Source organism: Microtus ochrogaster, chromosome 10 (genome assembly GCF_000317375.1).
Source record: "Microtus ochrogaster isolate Prairie Vole_2 chromosome 10, MicOch1.0, whole genome shotgun sequence".
NCBI classification, from domain to species: domain Eukaryota; kingdom Metazoa; phylum Chordata; class Mammalia; order Rodentia; family Cricetidae; genus Microtus; species Microtus ochrogaster.
Window position 1 is genome coordinate 120,979 of NC_022016.1, and position 17,743 is coordinate 138,721.

At 41.8% G+C, this 17,743-nt stretch overlaps 1 protein-coding gene across 1 annotated transcript in view; it reads left to right on the plus strand.

The window, feature by feature from the left end:
• Positions 1-17,743, plus strand: part of Cdk5rap2 (CDK5 regulatory subunit associated protein 2) — a 149,457-nt gene that overhangs the window by 52,044 nt on the left and 79,670 nt on the right. Inside the window, 4 exon segments of the mRNA XM_013348234.2 lie at positions 3,120-3,217; positions 9,542-9,651; positions 11,027-11,136; positions 11,938-12,066. Of these exon segments, the coding sequence (XP_013203688.2) occupies positions 3,120-3,217; positions 9,542-9,651; positions 11,027-11,136; positions 11,938-12,066 (447 nt within the window).

The window sequence follows — 17,743 nt, forward strand, 5'->3', positions numbered from 1 at the left end:
CCAGTTAGAGGCTAGTGAACAGAGGATGAAAATATACAGGGTTTCTGGTCACATTTGTGTATCCCCCATATGTGTTGGTAAGGTTGAGAAGAATGTCTGTGAATAGCAGCGGCCACTTTTTTTTTTTTATTATTTTTGGGTTAATTTGAAGTTCATAAAAAAAGTCCTAAGAATAAATACATTTACCTTTTCTGCGTGGTCTGAAAGTTGCACCATGATGCCCTTGTCACCTCTGAGTCCTGTAAGCAGGCATTAACCAACAGCAGGAAATGCGCATAGACTGCACTGCCTTCTAATTCTCAGACTTAGTCACAGTTCTTTAGCTGCCTCAGGGATGCTTTGCACAAAGGGTCCAACTTAGGATTCCGTCTTGAGATTTCCAGTCTTGAATTTTTAGTCGCATGGCTTTGCTCCTTTGAAGTATGCAGATCAGTTCTGTGTTCATGTGCAACTATATGCTTAATGTTTGGTGATTTGATTTAGTTGGTGCATCTTTGGTGGGTGTGTCAATGTTGTGGGGTATTTGATCGTACTGTGAAACTCTGAGACTGTGTTAACAATGTCAACCTTGGATCAAGGGGTGGAGCCAGTGAGCAGTTGACAGGAATTAGTCATAGAGAGTATGGAGGAGTTAGGAACATGAAGGAGTAGGAAGGGACTTGAGATTTGCAGGCTCTTTTAGTTTGGGGATGAATGGAGAGATGATATCCTGCCAAAAACAAAAGTCAGCTGGTTGCCTTTCAGCCCCTGTGAGCTAGCCAGTTTTTACCCCAACACATGTCTCCCGAGTCTTTATTGGTAAGTAGAAGAATAGAGACTTAGTTAAAAACTGCCTTTGGTGGCAATGGCAGTACTGGTGCTGGTGGGACAAGAAGTCCTCCCAGGTCATAGCCTGGGCGGCATAGTACTGATAGGAGTTGGGGGTGGGGTGGGAAGAGCAGATGATAATTAAAATATTAGGAGATTCAGGTTCACCCGCTGTGTCAGAGTGGTGATGCTGTGTTCACACCTTCTTCTGTTCCATGATACACAGTCCATGTGTTTAGCTACTAATTGTACTGGCTTTGTTAAGTTCACAAAGACTATGTCTTCAGGAATCTGGACTATCCAGTTTCCCTTTTTCCTGTGTACAAAGGAAGAATATCAGGGTAGTGTTTTGAGTCTGTAAATAATCCTGATTTCCAAATACTCACCTTTTAGTTTTAGCATCCTTTTATGTCTGTTGGCCAATTTGTTTATTACAGTGATGATTGCCAAACGGTTATGTTTTCTAATCCCATCATCCTTTCCTCACTTATTATTTACCATTTTACTGTAAGGAAAAACCTCTTCTCATGTAGTCATTTGTATTAATTTTTGACTTTGTGAATTCCTATCTTATATAATTATTTTGATGTTCAAATTGCCTCATGTTTACCTGGCAAGAGCTTTTTTGAAAATGACCTCAGTATCTTCTGGACAAAGTTTTATCATTATTTATCCATTTATTTATTAGCTTTGCGGGATTATAATTGAAAACATTAAGTTTTGGTGGCTGAGGGTATAATTCATCGACATGTGGAGTGCTTACCTAACATTCACAATTCCCTGGGTTTAGTCCCTAGCACCAGTACCACACACACACACACACACACACACACAAGGTATACAGTTTAATATTTTGATAGCCATTGTGAAATCACCACAGTCAAGATACCTAACATAGTCATCACCTCAGAGTGTTTCCATGGTGTTTTTGAAGAGCATGTTTACGATCTACCTTTGTAGTGGATGTCAAGTATGAGACTCTGTTGTTCATCTTGGTCCTCATGCTGCGTCCCTCTCTGGGACTTACTAGTATAACTGAAACTCTGTTTGATGGCTTGCACCTCTATTTCTCCATCCCTTCACAGGTCCTAGTAATCAATGCTCAGATAATTAAGAATGTATTTTCTGGCACAACAGAATGCCGGAGACACATTTGCTTGTCTTTGATTTCATCTGTCCAGTACTGGAGTTAGTTGTTTTTCCAGATGTCTCTGGTTCCTTGCCATAATTTATCTTAATCTGCTCTGTAATTTCATAAGGTTATAGTCATTGCCAATTGCTTTTTAGGTAATGTCAAAGCTGTTAATAAACAACTTTCCAAATCCCTAAATTGTGAAGTGGCTGCACCAGAATTTGAACTTGAAGGCTAGTTCACATTTGTGAATACTGATCCACAAAACTGTATCCCCGTTTCATAACAGAGGAATTAATCCTCGTGGTGTTGACAATCTGCTTTTCTAAGACTGTTTTGCTAATTAGCAGTGGTCCAGCCTAGCCTCTGTCATCACCTTGTTCTGGACACCGCCAAGTGCCACTCACTTGACCTCTTCCACTCTCCTGTATGGCTCTGTTTCAGGTTTTACTAGGTTTTTCTTGGTGAGTGTTTCTGTGAAGCAGCATCTAGTGTGACGAGGTATTCCTTAGAGTGTCCTGACATCAGATCAGCAGCACTGAGCAAGTGTGGCTGAATCAGGAGGCTTTGAGGATCTTTCACAAACAGCTTTTGGATGTTGGTAGCGTGGCTCTCTACTTTATTAGTATTAAAAATAGTATTTATGAGTATTAGTTAGCTTCATGTTACTATAGTGAAACACATAAGATGATTAACTTATAAAGGGAAAGGTTTTTTTTGTTTTTTTTTTTTTTTTTTTTTTTTTTGCTTATAGTTTTGGAGGTTCCAGCCCAGGATTGGAGTTCATTATGTTGAGCAGGCAGTGAAAGGGAAAATCTGGCAGAAAAACTGCTCACTTCAGGTCTAGGAAGCAAAAGAAAGAGAAGAAGAGGATAGAGTCCTACAGTTCCTCTTAAGGGTGCATCCTCAATGACCTAGCACCTCCCACCAGGCATCACATCTCAAAGCTTCTGCTACCTCCCAGTGGCACCACCCTGATGGACCTTTGGTCACTGTGCAGACTGTCATTCTCAACTTCTCCTGCAGGTGGTGCTGTGTGACTGTGGCCTGAGCTCGAGTCTGGCTCAGAGCCTTCAGTCTGTGGTTTTAAAAATCCAGACCTAGACACATGTGTTTGCATAATGGCAGGCCTTATTCCTTGGCTTATGCCCTAATGTCAGATGCCCATTGTCATTTCCAGGAAAAGCAACAGTCAGACTATGAAGGGCTGACAGGGGATTTAAAGACGGAACAGAGCATATATGCCCATCTGTCGAAGACTCTGCAGGACTCAGATAGGTAAGTTTCTCTTCTGATACCACAACCACACCTACTTCCTGCTTAGTCCTGCTGGTTTCTGAGTTTGGGGTGGGAGGGGAGGGTCACAAATCCCTCTAGCCTAGTAAACTTTCAAAGCTGGTGAGTCTCCTTTAATGGTCAAATCTATATATTATCAATGAGTCAATCAGGATTGATTAGAGCAACAAAATTAGCATTAAAATAGAGTGAATGTTCTGAGTTTTCAGGTCTTGATTTTGTAACTAGAAAGTTGTTCCATGTGCCTTCCATGAGGAAAATTCTATTGCACATGATCCTCCAAAGCCAAGAAAGGTTAGGTGACTTGTCCAGGGTGTGTTGGCAGACCCCTGGGATTTGGCCCCATCTTCATGTCTTGAAGTGAGTCATGTCTGTAGAATTGCTGAAATCATTTGGTACCGTTGAAGGGTGGAGAGGAAAGGCAGCTGTGGCTGGTGATGTGGCTGTCAGCCTCCTGTCAGGAGCTCTAGCTCTGTGTCCCCAGGCAAGTGGCTTGTGCTGACCTCTTTTTGCACCTCTCTGAATCATCTGTCTATCCTCAGGGTGGTTCTAATTGAAAGGCTATGGTATCTGGTGTTTATTTCAAAACAGTAGAGGAACAGAGGTAGGTATGGTTGTGATGGGACAAGATTGACCACAGCTTCCTGGTTATTGGTCTAGGGTGTGGAGATGTACAGAAGGGACTCCTTACTTTGTCTTTTTTAAAAAATAATTTCCAAAATTTCCGTAGTTAAAAGCGTGACCATCCCCTTTCCTTCACCTACGCCCTTTGCTATGGCCGCCCTGGGCTCTTCAGTGTTCCCTGGACTGTGCAAACCTGCCTCTTCTATCAGCTGCCATTCCCTGCCCCAAGGTCCCGGCCCTTCCTTGCACTATCTCATAGCGTGCCTTCAGGCTAGCCTAGGTGTTACTGTCAGGAGGCCCTTCTGATTCTCTAGTCAGCTGCCCCTCTGTGCCCCTCCCCTTCTCTCAGGGCAGGATTGTCTGCAAGGCCTGACAGAGCAGGTGCTAGGGAGTACTGTTTAGGAATGCCCTCCTCTAGCACTGATCCTCCAGGTTATGAGGTAATTCCCAGATTCAGAGGTGAAATGAGTTTAGATATGGCTGAAAACATGCTGCTGGAACTAGGTGTGGACATAGCTCTGGAAGCCTGGCTGTTTCACTCTGGAGAGGGCATGGAGTCAGGGGAGAGAGAGAACAACTTTTTCTTTCATTGTACAGAATCTCTGACAGAGCCAGCATAGATTCGGGACTCAGAGAGACTTTCTGGGTCAACTTGACTGCTCTTAAGAACTCTCAGCATCCAAATGGTTCCTAGTTTCATAGCTCTTTCCTAGTGAATAAAAACATGGATGAGACCGAAGAGGGCCAGGGCTGCAACTAATGAACAAGGATGCTTAAAAGGTTTCATACTCATCTTCAGGCCTAGATCCACACCCCAGCCCCAGCACTTAGCAGGTTTGAGCTTGTGGGTTTCATCTCTAACACAGTATGTGTGTTTATAGGGCTGGCCTGCCTATCCTCTTAACCTAACCTTTGCCTATCTCCCAACACATTTCTATACCTGCCTGCCTGCCTCCCTCCCTGCCTCCCTCTCTTCCCTCCCTCCCTCCCTCCCCCTCTTTCCCTTTCTCTCCCTTTCCCCTCTCTCCCTCCCTCCCTTCTTAACCTCCTCCTTTCCATCTGCCCATCTTTTATCCTATCTACTTTCAACTTACCTGCCTCCAAATCTGCTTAGTTTATCTACTTCTCTATCTACCCCATGTCTGCAGCCTTGGTAACATTGCTATATAAAAGAAATAGTGGTTTGAATGAGAATGGCCCCTTGGTCCTTGTTGCTGGAACTGTTTGAGATGGATAAGGAGCTACTGTGGGTGGGCCTTGAGGGTTGGAACCCACACCATTCTCAGTGTTGTCTGACTTTTGCTTGTGTATGGTCATGGGCTCATCACTCTCTGAAACTGTAAGGTACAATAAACTCTTCTTTAGGCAGTAGTAGGCATCTCAGCTCTATGGAAAAGTAACTAAGACACAAGGTCTGATACTATGTAAACTTCAGTGCCCTCTGGCAGGCAGGAAGCTTTCAATAAATGGCAGCACTTATTAGGAATAGCAACACCAAAAGCCCAGCCTCCTGGTTCCAGCCTGCGCGCGCGCACACACACACACACACACACACACACACACACACACACACACACACACACACACACACACACACGTGTATATATAACTATGGGGTTTTGGATCCTCAGACCTTGGAGCAGAAGACACAGTTGCAGATGAGAGCTATTGAGTTCCTGTTTGTAGTTTTACTACTGCTCACTCTGGAAATATAGTAAATGTACCTATATGGTACAGGAGAATTGTCTGTATTCTGCCAATCATGTATAAATAAACGCTGATTGGCCAGGCAGGAAATATAGGCGGGAAAACCAGACAAGAAGTAAAAATGATGTAATCAGAACAGGAGAATTCTGGGAAAGAGGAAGTTGATTCCTCCCATTCCTGCCCAGACCACCAAAGCAGCAGGATGTGACCTGCCCCATTGAAAAAAGGTATTGAGCCACATGGCTAACATAGATCAGAAAAATGGGTTAATCAAGATGTGAGAGTTAGCCAGCGAGAGGCTAGAGCTATTGGGCCAATCAGCTTTATAACTTGTAGAGACCTATGTGTGATTTTCTCTGGGACCAAACAGTTGTGGGAACCGGGCAGGACAGAAACGCAAACAAGCAGGCCCCTTCATGTTGCACCTATAAGTATACTTGTGATTAAAGTGAGAAAGGAAAGGATAGCCCCCATGAGCTGGCTCACTTTAGACTGGCAGTACTCAGAAGCTGGTGACTTTAGTTCCATATTACAGAATGGAAAATGCGTGCTAGGGTGTTAAGGGCTTCTCTTGACTCTCAGCGAGTCTCTCAGACTCTACTGTGAAGAATGATCAGAGTTCAGACTTTCTAGGCTTCTGAGCTGATGTCCTTGTGGATGTACCCTCACTCCAAGGATGAGTTCAGTTGTTGCTTAGCCTCAGCAGTATGGGGGATATTTGGGACTGGATCTATATAGATCACAGGGACACATAGATCATATAGTACCCACTATGTACTGTAGGTTTTATAGATCATATAGTGCATGCTAAAGATGTGGGATATCCTTCTATATATGTTTGCTTTTATTGGTTAATGCATAAAGATGTTTTGGCCAATGACTTAGCAGAGTAAAGTCAGACAGGAAATCTGAACAGAGATATATAGAGAGAGTAGGTAGAGTCAGAGAGATGCCATGTAGCTGCTGAAGGAGACAGACATCTGGAACTTACCAGTAGGCCTCAGCCTCATGATGATACACAGATTAAAAGAAATGGGTTAATTTTACATGTAAGAGCTAGCTAGAAATACACCCAAGTTATTGGCCGAGCAGTAATTAATATAATTTCTCTGTGATTATTCGGGTCTGGGCAGCTGGGAACAAAAGAGCAGCCTCCACTTACAATGTATCATAAGCACTGTAGATCATATAATACACACTATGCACTGTAGACTTTATAGATTCATAGTACATACTATGTACTGTAGACTTTATAAATAATATAGTACATACTATGTATCATAGACTTTATAGATCATATTATACACACTATGTGCTGTAGGCTTTATAGATAATACAGTACACACTATGTACCATAGGCATTGTAGATCATATAATACACACTATGTTCCGTAGGCTTTATAGTTCATATAATATACTCTATGTGCCATGGGCTTTATAGATCATATAGTACACACCATGTACCGTCGGCTTTATATATCATATAGTACACACTATATACTGTAGGATGTTAGTAATATCCCTAGTTCTGCCTGCAAGCTGGTGCCACAGTGCCCCATCCCAGTATGGTTGTGACAATGACAAATGTCTTTAGATATGGCCACATGTCTTCTATAGAGTAAAATTCTCTCAAGATGAGATTCCCTACTGTAATTCCCAAGAACCAGAATTTCTGGCTCATCAGATGAGGAAGGGGGGAAATGATGTAGATTCTTGCTGAGTGTCCACCAAGCTTTCTCATGTAACGTTCTCGCTTAACCCCAAAACCAGCTCAAAGGAAAGATATTATTATCTCATTTTATGGCTGAGGCAGCTTAGTGGACTGACTTGGGTCTATAGAGTGTGTTAGTGGCACTTCCTTCATTGAACTTTGTGTTTGTGCTCTTGGCCATTCTCTTCTGCAACCCTGTTTCAAGAAGAATGTTCAGTGCCTGTTTCTCTCTGAGCAAAACACCTTTGCTATGCTGGCTACTCATACCTTGCAAGGACTCTCGAGTTGGGAAAACCTAAGTGTTAGACTTGAAGCATGAGCCCAATGGCAGGAGCTTCACTAAAACTCTCTCCTTTGCTTCCAAGTTAAATGTTTTGGCAGCATGCCACATGCAAGCCAAGCCAGTGCTGTGCTTTACCCCTGGAAGGGTTTCCATCTGCTAAACAAATTGACCATTGAGATTATTTGGAAGTGGAAGTAGGTAAAAGTTTTCTATAAGCCCTTCCTTTGCATGGAGACTGCTTCACAGTGAACTGTCCTCAACACACAAGCAGAGAAGAGTTGATAGAGTGGCTTATTTCCTCCGGTGTGTGTGTGTGTGTGTGTGTGTGTGTGTGTGTGTGTGTGTGTGTGTGTGTGTATAGATAGATATAGTTGTAGATATAGATATATTCCATTGATGGAACTGGAAAAGTGGGGCTTGAGTCTTGCACACATAAGCCCAGCAATAGCTTCTAACCACTCTGGGAAAATATGATAAAAGCTTATGAGCCTTCTTCCTAGAAAAATCCATATATATACATTTTTACAGATAATTACAGAGCAGTGATAAACCCTTTTAGGGAACGGTATGCCAGATATTGGTTGTTTTAAAATGAAACTTTCTGCTGGGCAGTGGTGGCGCACACCTATAATCCCAGCACTTGGAAGGCAGAGGCAGAGGCAGGTGGATTTGTGAGTTTGAGGCCAGCCTGGTTTACAGAGTGAGTTCCAGAACTGCCAGAGATATACAGAGAAACCCTGTGTCAAACAACAGAATCAAAAACAAAACAAAAATAAGTAACCCAAATGTCAAACTTCACAGTAGGCTCAGAGCTCTGCTTTGTGGACTGTATCTCTAGTACAGGAGTCAGCTGGATTTCCTTGCTCCTCTGAGAACTGGGTGTGTGTCTTTCAGATCATGTGGCACTTGCACATGGATGTAAGTCCATAGCCTCCATGTGAATCTTCACTGTCTAGTAGAATAGCCATTAGCTAAGTGGCTACTTACACTTACTTTCAATTTAACAACATTAAACATTCAGTTCCTTGGTACATTAAGCCCCATTTCAGATGCTGAGTAGGCATATTAGCTAGTGGTTGCTGTATTAGACAGTATATAGAACATGCCTGACACTGGAGGAAGTTCTGTTGGACAGAGTTCCTCATGATTGCTGCGGCTCTAACAGGCATGTCTTTTTCATGGCCTCATTGGGTTCTGATCTTCTTGAACTGTGTTGACCTACATGTGAAACTCAACAAACATCCCCTCCTCTGGAAAAGCTCATTCATACTGTGCATTTCAAGCTTGGTTGAGTTAGTGCAATACAGTTCTATGGACCCTGAATTGGTCTGTTTCTGGCTTGCTGTGAATTCACATTTTCTTAGTTTTTCTTCCCCCTTGGCCCTCACCCTTAACCCTCACTCCTACTCCAGTATGACCTCTTTGATGGGAACAGAACAGAAATCTGATTTCTCTCACCTGAAGCCTGAGTGCTGAGTGTGAGAGCCTCTTAGTAGCTAAGCCTTCTCAAGGCATTATTCCAAACAGTGGACCATTCTGGAGAATTAGATTCTTTCCACTTGCTATGTCTCTAGTAGACACTAGTAAGGAATGAGTTTAAGTAAGTGGGGAACAGTCACCTGATTTTTATATGATATGCTCAGTTAAAAATGTTGCCAGAAAATTTCACAAATGTAGGCGACTATTTAAGCAAGAAACACATAGTTCTCCCTTGCATGTTCAGTGGCATTGAGACTGTGTGGAAATACTTGTGGAGAAAAAGACTCAGGAGAATTAACATGTGTTGACTAGTGGGAGCATCATAGCAATTTTTATTTCTTTGTGCTTTTATATTTACTTTTTTCTGTAATAAACACATTTACCATTATAACTAGAAAAAAACAAACATACAAGTGATATGCAAGCCACAGCTTTGTTGGGCGTTGCATCTTCAACACAAATCGGCCTGTTGGATAATTTCTGGTTGTTTTGTTTTACCTAGTATCAGCGAGGTTTTTGCCCTGCGGAAGCAACTGGAGCAGGATGTGCTTGCCTATCGAAATCTGCAGAAGGCCCTGCAGGAACAGCTCAGTGAAATTCAGAGGCGAGAAGGTACACACTCCTTTCTATGGCTATCCTGTTGGTTGTTTTATGTGGAGGATCTTGATTGAACTGGAAGGAACCCTAGACCAGGAAGTAGTATGGCCACATGATACTATTTGATTACTGAGTCTGCGTCTATCTGGCTTCAGCCTTCTAGGTGGAAGGGCCTATTAAAGTCTATTCTTTAGAGGGTCTACAGTAGGTTTGCATCCTGCCCTTCTATAGGCATCATTTGCTACTCTAGCTCCAGATAACCTGAGGGACTGGAAACCCCATTGTCTGGTAATCAATCCTCATTGACTGGACTTTTCCTGCCCTAGCTCCTTGAGGAGGACCATGCATACAGACATGAAGCAAGATTGCTGTTTTAGATTCACATAGGGAGAGCAGCAGGACCAGGGCCCATGGGATAGCACGACAGTACCCATTATAGTATATCTGGGTCCTCTGCCATGCTACAAACTGGGATCCTTATAACTTGGTTTATGTCTTGTTTCTTTCTGCACATCCAGCCCAGAGCTTGGCATATGTGGTAAAAACTGGTTGTTGCTCTGGTGGGTGACATTTCTTGACTCTGCTTTGTGCATAAAGTACAAGCTCTTGCCTTTCCACCTCTGCTCCTCACAATCATCCAGTTAGGCAGAACAACTGTCAACTTTTCTGTCTAGATGAAGGAGCTGAGCTGGGCATGGGGTCATTGATTTGCATCATTTGACCCAGGATGTGCTGCTTGGACGACCAGGGCTCTGTTCAGGAAAACCAACAGTGGATATGTATATTAAACCAGATTCTATTTGTGGTGATGCCCCGCTCGGTAAATGTCCCCTGGCTCTGCTTCTTATGTTATTAGAATGTGATATGTGCCATGGGAAGCAGACCGTGACATACAGGTAACCTAGACCTATTGTATCCACTCTGGCAGACAGTTTTTGTATTAGGTGTATGTTCTCTTCTTACAAGAACTCTGGAGCCAGTAAAATACATTAACCATTTTCATACAGCTTCAGGTCTATGCTTGAGGTCTCATCTATTTTCTGCGTATTCATCCCTAATCAGAACCACTCTTACATGAACTAAGATTTTATCATTTACTTGTGCCATTAAGAGTGGTTTCCAGGTATAACACTTGATAGGCCAATTATAATTCAGGATTGGCCACAGCCTACAGACAATAAGAAACCACACATGGAGACATGAGCCTGTAGCGCAGGCAAAATTACTTTTTCTCTGACGGTCATGCTTTAACTCTGTGTGCTTCGTCTCCCCTACCTGACTCTGTGGCAGTTGCTCTAGGTGGAAGGCATGAGAATTGGTTGGGGATCTGTTTCTAATCCTTGGTCTTCCTGTCTCCATCGCACATTTTGTTTTGTTTGTCTTTATGCAGAAGAACCATTTTCACTTTATAGTGATCAGACATCATATCTAAGTATTTGCCTTGAAGAGCACAATCAGCTCCAAGTGGAGCATTTCTCTCAAGAAGAACTCAAGAAGAAGGTATTGACCTGACCTGTTTGCTTTTTGGATTGTCCTTGCCTCTTTAGTTCCTGATCTCAGAGGTGTGCTGTTCTCACGCTCCCTTCCTGACCACCCTCTCTCTTCCTCATTGCTTCACGACTCCTCATGTGTCCTATCTATATGCACAGACAAGGTAGATTTTTTTCTTAAAGAATCTTTTGAGAAATTATCAGACACTGGCATTTGGAGCTCAATTGCCTGTGCACTTGGCTTAGCAAGAGCTGGGCCTGGAGTTGGAGTACTGAGCTGAGCCTGAGAACCCTGTGATGTCTTCTGTGGAGCCTGTTGTTCTATCTCCTTTGGTGTTTTGACTCTTGCTTTGCCTTATGCAGTTCTCCAAGTGCTCCAAATGTGGCAGCCCAGAGCAGTGAACTTCTTTGTATCACTGGTTCTTCATTATAAAACAGCCTCTCCAACTCCCCAGGGGTTTCACGGGGAATGGTTGACAAAAGCTCACAGGAGTTATTGCTTTATTAAGAACAACTTATATGACTGACATTGCTAACTGGGTATAGAGAGAAGGAGGTCTCTGCTATCAAGGAAGTTCTGACGCTGGCGTATCTTTCCTTCAGAATGCTCAGACACAGACAGAATGGTGTTAGCTGCCATTGACCAAGTGCCTTAGTGTGCTGTGCCTGTGATCATGTGAGTTCTCATTCTGTAGACCTATGCTCTTCTAACCTTGTCTAACTCAGAAGCTGAGGCTAGCTCAGGTCACCTGCCCAAGTTGTACTCCTCCGCCTTGACGTGAGACCTCTATCTCTCTGCTCTTACCTCCAGGTCAGTGAGCTCATACAGCTTGTGAAGGACCTGTACACAGACAATCAGCACCTGAAGAAAACCATTTTTGATCTCTCTTCCATGGGTTTCCAGGGAAACGAAAGACTTGAGTCAACAAAACAAACAGAGGTAAGAAGAAATGTTCTTGCTGTTCTGTGGTCATTGCAGAAACAACTCCCACCATCCACCCCTTCCCCTGCTTTTTAAGACTATCTGTCTGAGGGAGTTCTTTGAAATTCTCTCTGCTAGAGTGGAATCTTGAGGGCCCAGTTGATCATTAGTTCTGTCCACAGGCTTCCTCCAGCTCAGATCATATCTTATCAGAAAAGTTTGGTATCTTAGAATGCTATTGCTTTGGCCTAGCTCTGGCTGTTTGCTGCAGGTGGCATATCTGGATGAGTCGTGTAGCCTCAGAGTTGTTTGTAGTAGCTATGGCTCCAGAGAGCATGGATAATGTGGATGCAGCCTTGGAATATCCATAACTTAAAGGAAGATGTCTACACACTCCACATGGCCTCTCACCCTGGTTACTTCTAGGTGTCACTGCTGACCTATGTCTCTTTTCCTACATCAGTAACCATGCTGCGCAAGGAAGGAAGAACCTTGACACTGTGTTGGGGGAGGGAGACATTACCTTCCTGTAGCCTTGGCTAACCCATTTCTCCCGTGAAAAGATCTGGCTCCATATGTGCAGTAGCATCATTTCTGAAGCCAGGGTTATTTTGACCATTGGTGCAGAGGATCTTTCTGTATCAAAATCCCTCAAGAACAAAACTGGGCTTTTCCTGAAGCATCAAGTCCATATAGGCCTCATATATGTGGCCACACTATTTCTTGGGAAAGGTTTATGGGCTGTCTCTTCCCACCTTCCCAGTGGGAATTGCTCAGAGGCACTGTATTTATGTGCTGCCTTGGCCGTCTGCTTTCTTTGAGACAGGGATTATTATTGATCTTGGCCTCCAGGGCTCCAGATAATTTTGAAAAGCAAGAGCAATGGCAAGCCACTTACAGGAGAAACAAGTCTCCCAGCTTACTTCCTCTGAGGCTGTGTTTTTAATAAGCAGCTCCTTCTTCACGAGCTCCATTTGAGCTGTAAATGCCGAGTTTTGTTTGTTCATTTGCCCTTTGAAAAAAATCTGTTAAATGTCCCATTATGTCCTTTGGAGAACAGAGGCCTTTTCCTCTGCCCACTCTAAGATCTTAATACCAGTCAATTCAGATTTGAGTCATTTGTCAGATTGCCCTTCAATTTGATGTTCCCTAGAGGAAAAAAAAAGCCTTTTCCTTTATAACACAGTTCCCTTGGCTTTCCCCAGGATGGGATAACAAGAGCTGCTTGGAAAGATGATTATTATTTGAAAGGGAGATAGGATGAGGGGAGATGGCAAAGAGGGGAGCCTGCTATTCTCTTGGAGGGTGTGTGTGTGTGTTTCTGTCTTAGTTAGGGTTTTTATTGCTGTGAAGAGGCACATGACCACTACAACTCTTATGAAGAAAACATTTAATTGGGGTAGTCCTATTACAGTTCCTGAGGTACAGTCCATTATCATCATGATGGGGAGCATGGTAGCATGCAGGCAGATGTGGTGCCGGAGTAATAAATAGCTGAGAGTCCTACAATTTGCAGACAACAGAAAGTCACCGGACTCACTAGGAGGTGTCCTGAGCACAGGAAACCTCAAAGCCCACCCCCACAGTGACACATTTCCTCCAACAAGGCCAAACTTACTCCAACAAAGCCACATCTATTAGTGCCACTCCCTCTGAGATTATGGGGACCAATTACATTCAAATTACCACAGTCTCCTTCCACAATAAACAAGGCAGAAACAGCTGGAAATACCTATATTGTCCACAGCTATCTATGAGCAGCAGGATTTACAGAGTGGGAGACAGAACATCATTTCTATTCTCTTGGATGTTGTAAATCAGAAAACGAGAGAGATGGGGGAGGGGAGGAGAGATTTTAGAATATAGAGAAATGTCCCTTAATCCTGTTGCTTTAAAACAGCATAATTAACATTCATAACTTTGCCTTCTGGTTGTGCTACTTATGTTGAAATGCAGTTTTCTTATTCTCATTAAATCATAGCATCATTTTCTATTTTCCTGAGGAACTGCAGTTTAATGGCCTAACTCTTACTGGATACATGGATGACTTCAAGTGATTGTTGCAAATTGAATGTTTGTACACAGGTTTTGTCTTCCTTTTTTTGTCTGTAGTTGTTTCCTTAGATTGTATTTCCAGATATGTAATTACAAATAGATGCAGATATGCAGTATGCATACAATTTGTTTTCTGATACCTTTCCTCAACAACTCTTAATTTGATAAAGGTAGGTGTCCTTTAGAGGCCTGATAAAGTTTTTCATGTTTCTTTCCAAAGTGGCTGCCCATAATCAGAGTCATTGTATCAGGACCTGAGGATGCATATTGCCCATATGTGGGTAGCTTATGTAGAAGCCATCCATGTGACCAGCTGTCCTGTTGTCTTAATGAGTTTAATTATAAACGTCTCTACCGAGGTGCCCATGATTGTGTGTGTTTCCAGTTATTATTGATGTTAGGGGAGTCAATGTCAGATGGGATAATATCAGCAGGACACAGGGTAGTGAGTATTGAAACGCCTGACATGCAGCATGCAGAACTGGCGACTCTGGCTGAGGGCATGTGAGGGGAGGATGCTGGCAAGATAACTCACTAAGGTTAGTGGTTACTGTCATTTACTTTTATTATTATTTTGTCATTCTTATATGTGGTTAGAAACTTGAGGATGGGGGGGGCATGGAGATAAATAAAAGAACTTAATTTAATTGAGTTCACTTATTAGTAGGGCTGTCACATTCATCAAGAAATGGACCTTGTGTGACTCTCAAGCAATGTCTTATAAATTTTTCCACTTGGCAGCCCCTTTTCCCCTGAGGAATTTCTACACAGTCTCAGCCATCTATCTAAACATAGCTCACAGTTTCTGGTAATAAATCATAAAGAAATGGATTTTAAAACAAGTCTTTGGTGTACATATAGTTTTACCATTTATTAAAGACAGAAGCAAATTTATATGCTAATGAGATAGATGTGCTTGTTTATTTTTATTTAAAGACTTAAATCTTGCCTGAATATTTATAGTGCAGGTGTGTAGCATCTTCAACATTTCTCAGTGTTGATTGATATTTTGATTTTATAATATTAATTCTTTAAATGTTGCTTCATATAAATGCGGAGTACAAAAAAGCAGAAGTATGTTTAGAGACTATTTCAAAAATTATTGGACAGGACTGGAGAGATGGCTCAACAGTTAAGGATGCTTGCTGCACTATCATGAGGACTAGAATTGGGAGCCTGTTATCTATGTAGCAAGTTGAGTGTCCTTAAACACCTTTAAACTCTGGCTTCTACATGCACACAGGTCCATGTATCCACACATAAATACATTCATATAACAGATAAACACACTGATAAATATGCACAAGAGAATGAAACTTAAAAATATTATTGGTAATTCTGATTAAATTTCAAGCCAAACTTTATTTAACAATTTTTACCTTTTTTAAATGAGCTGCCACTGAACTACTAACAATAGTAGTTTTCAAATCAGGCAATATACAGTATACACACAGGTGAGCCATTTGATACTTACACTTTGAGGAATGGTGATAAGAAAATATCAAGTCTATTTTCTGTAATTAATTTCATGTGTCTGTAAGAACAGTAAAATGTATGTACAGGAATTGCTTGCATCTAGTAGTCTCAAATCTGAACTAAGGTGTGTCAGGCAGTGGTAGTTGGTATTGCACAGGGTCATGACATGCACACTGCATGGAACCCATGCTGGCTGTTCAGAAAGAAAGTTGCGTTGAAGTTGTGTGATGCAGTATGGGCAGTTGCTACCAGAACCCATTAAAGTTTGAAGTAACTTTGGTTGCCATGTGTTCAGGAAGCTTTGAATATTGCCAGTGTTGCTGTGACCCTCACATTCAGTGACTCTCTATGGGGCACTGCATAAGCCAAGCATGGTGGTGAGTACCTGCAATTGCAGCGCTGGCAATTGGAGCTGGGAGGATCAGAAGTTCACAGTCATCTTCAGTTACATAGTGAGTTTGAAGTGAGCTTGGGCCACATGAGACCCTGGCTCAAAACAAAAAACAAACAACAATAACAAAATTAAAGTATACCCAGTTTTTCTGTATAAATATATCCATTAAATGACAGTAACACTAACAACATTCAGGTCGTTATATAAGACTTCAAGCCATATTTTTTTAAAAGCCATTTTTCCTTTTTAAGTTGATTATTTTCTATTGTATAATTATTTTCTGTTGTATAATGGAAGTAACATAATTGAGGCATCTTAATTATTGTAGGCATTAATGGCGTACTGTGTATTGTTTAGATTCCTATGTATACTTTTTAATGTTTAAACTAAGGCAATGTGTTTAGTTCATCAAGCATTTTGTTATTTCTTTAAGGTTCTTTCTTTTAGTTTCCCTATATGTGTGTTATTTTATCTGTAGGTGTCTACCGTGGAGCAGCTCATATGTTGCTCCCTCTAACTACCCACTGCCAACCTTTCCCAAGCCTTCTCTTGTCTCCCTCTCCTCACCCTCAACCTCCAGTAACACAGCTTTCTACATTTCAAGACTGACTCATTTAGAGTCCACTTGAATGAGAGCATGTATTACTTACTGCCTAGACCCGTTAACATTTTACCTGTCTATCATCATTCTGTTCCATGTTTTCAATAATTTCAATGGAAATTGTAAGAATCAGTCCAAATAGCATGCATATCTCTAACTAGCATAAATATCTTAGCTGAAATTTGTATTACAGTTATTTATTTTGTTTGTACATGTGTGTGTGCTTTCATGTATGCATGTGCCACAGCACAAGTATGGAGGTCAGAGGACAACTTGAAGGAGTTAGTTCTTCTCTCTACTCCATGGGGCTGAACTCAGGTTGTCAGGCTTGGTGGCAAGTGCCTTTACCCACTAAGCCATCTCCCATGCTCTCAACCAGTATATATTTTATAGTTACTTTTTTTCATGAAATAAAGAAGCTGAAAGCCTATATTTGCTAAGTTCCATGAGTATATGTAACTGTAAACTCCTTTCAAGATTCTCCACGTCCCTTTGTGTCAATCCCTGCCTCATTGGCTCCCCTGCTCTGTCTACTTTGTTTTCATTTTCTGTTAGACTTTTACTTAATTACAGTCATAGTGTGTCAACTCTTTACACATCATAATCTTCCTGAAATTCACTCATGTTGTTATATAAGCTAATAGTTTCTTGTATCCCATTGTTTGAATGTAGTTGTGTTTGCTCATCATGCTGTTAGATTCATTGACAAAAGGTGATACGTGTATCAGTATTTCAGGATATTTTTTACTAGTGAGCACCTAGGAGTAAGTTTAATATTTTTATGCTTCTACAGGCAAGTTTAGTAGCCTTGTTTGGTCCTTATCGCCTAAGAATATCTGTAGGGCATAGTAGTACACACACATAATCCCAACACTCAGGAGGCAGAGGCAGGCAGACCACACAAATTTCAGTCCAGTCTGGTTTATATACTGAGTCAGGGATATATAGTAAAATTTAATCCCTTCTCTCCACTGCCTAGGATTCAAGAAAAAGTAAGAAGCCAATAGAGCAAGGGTGTCTCAGTAGTTTTGTAAACTTTTATGTTTTAGCAAGTTTGTTAACATCAGCCTATATCATGTTTTGTAGCATTGTCGGATGTGAGTTCTGTTCATCAGATCTCTTTGATCTTGATTGTGGTTAAGATGTATCAGGCTAGAGTGTTTTTTTTT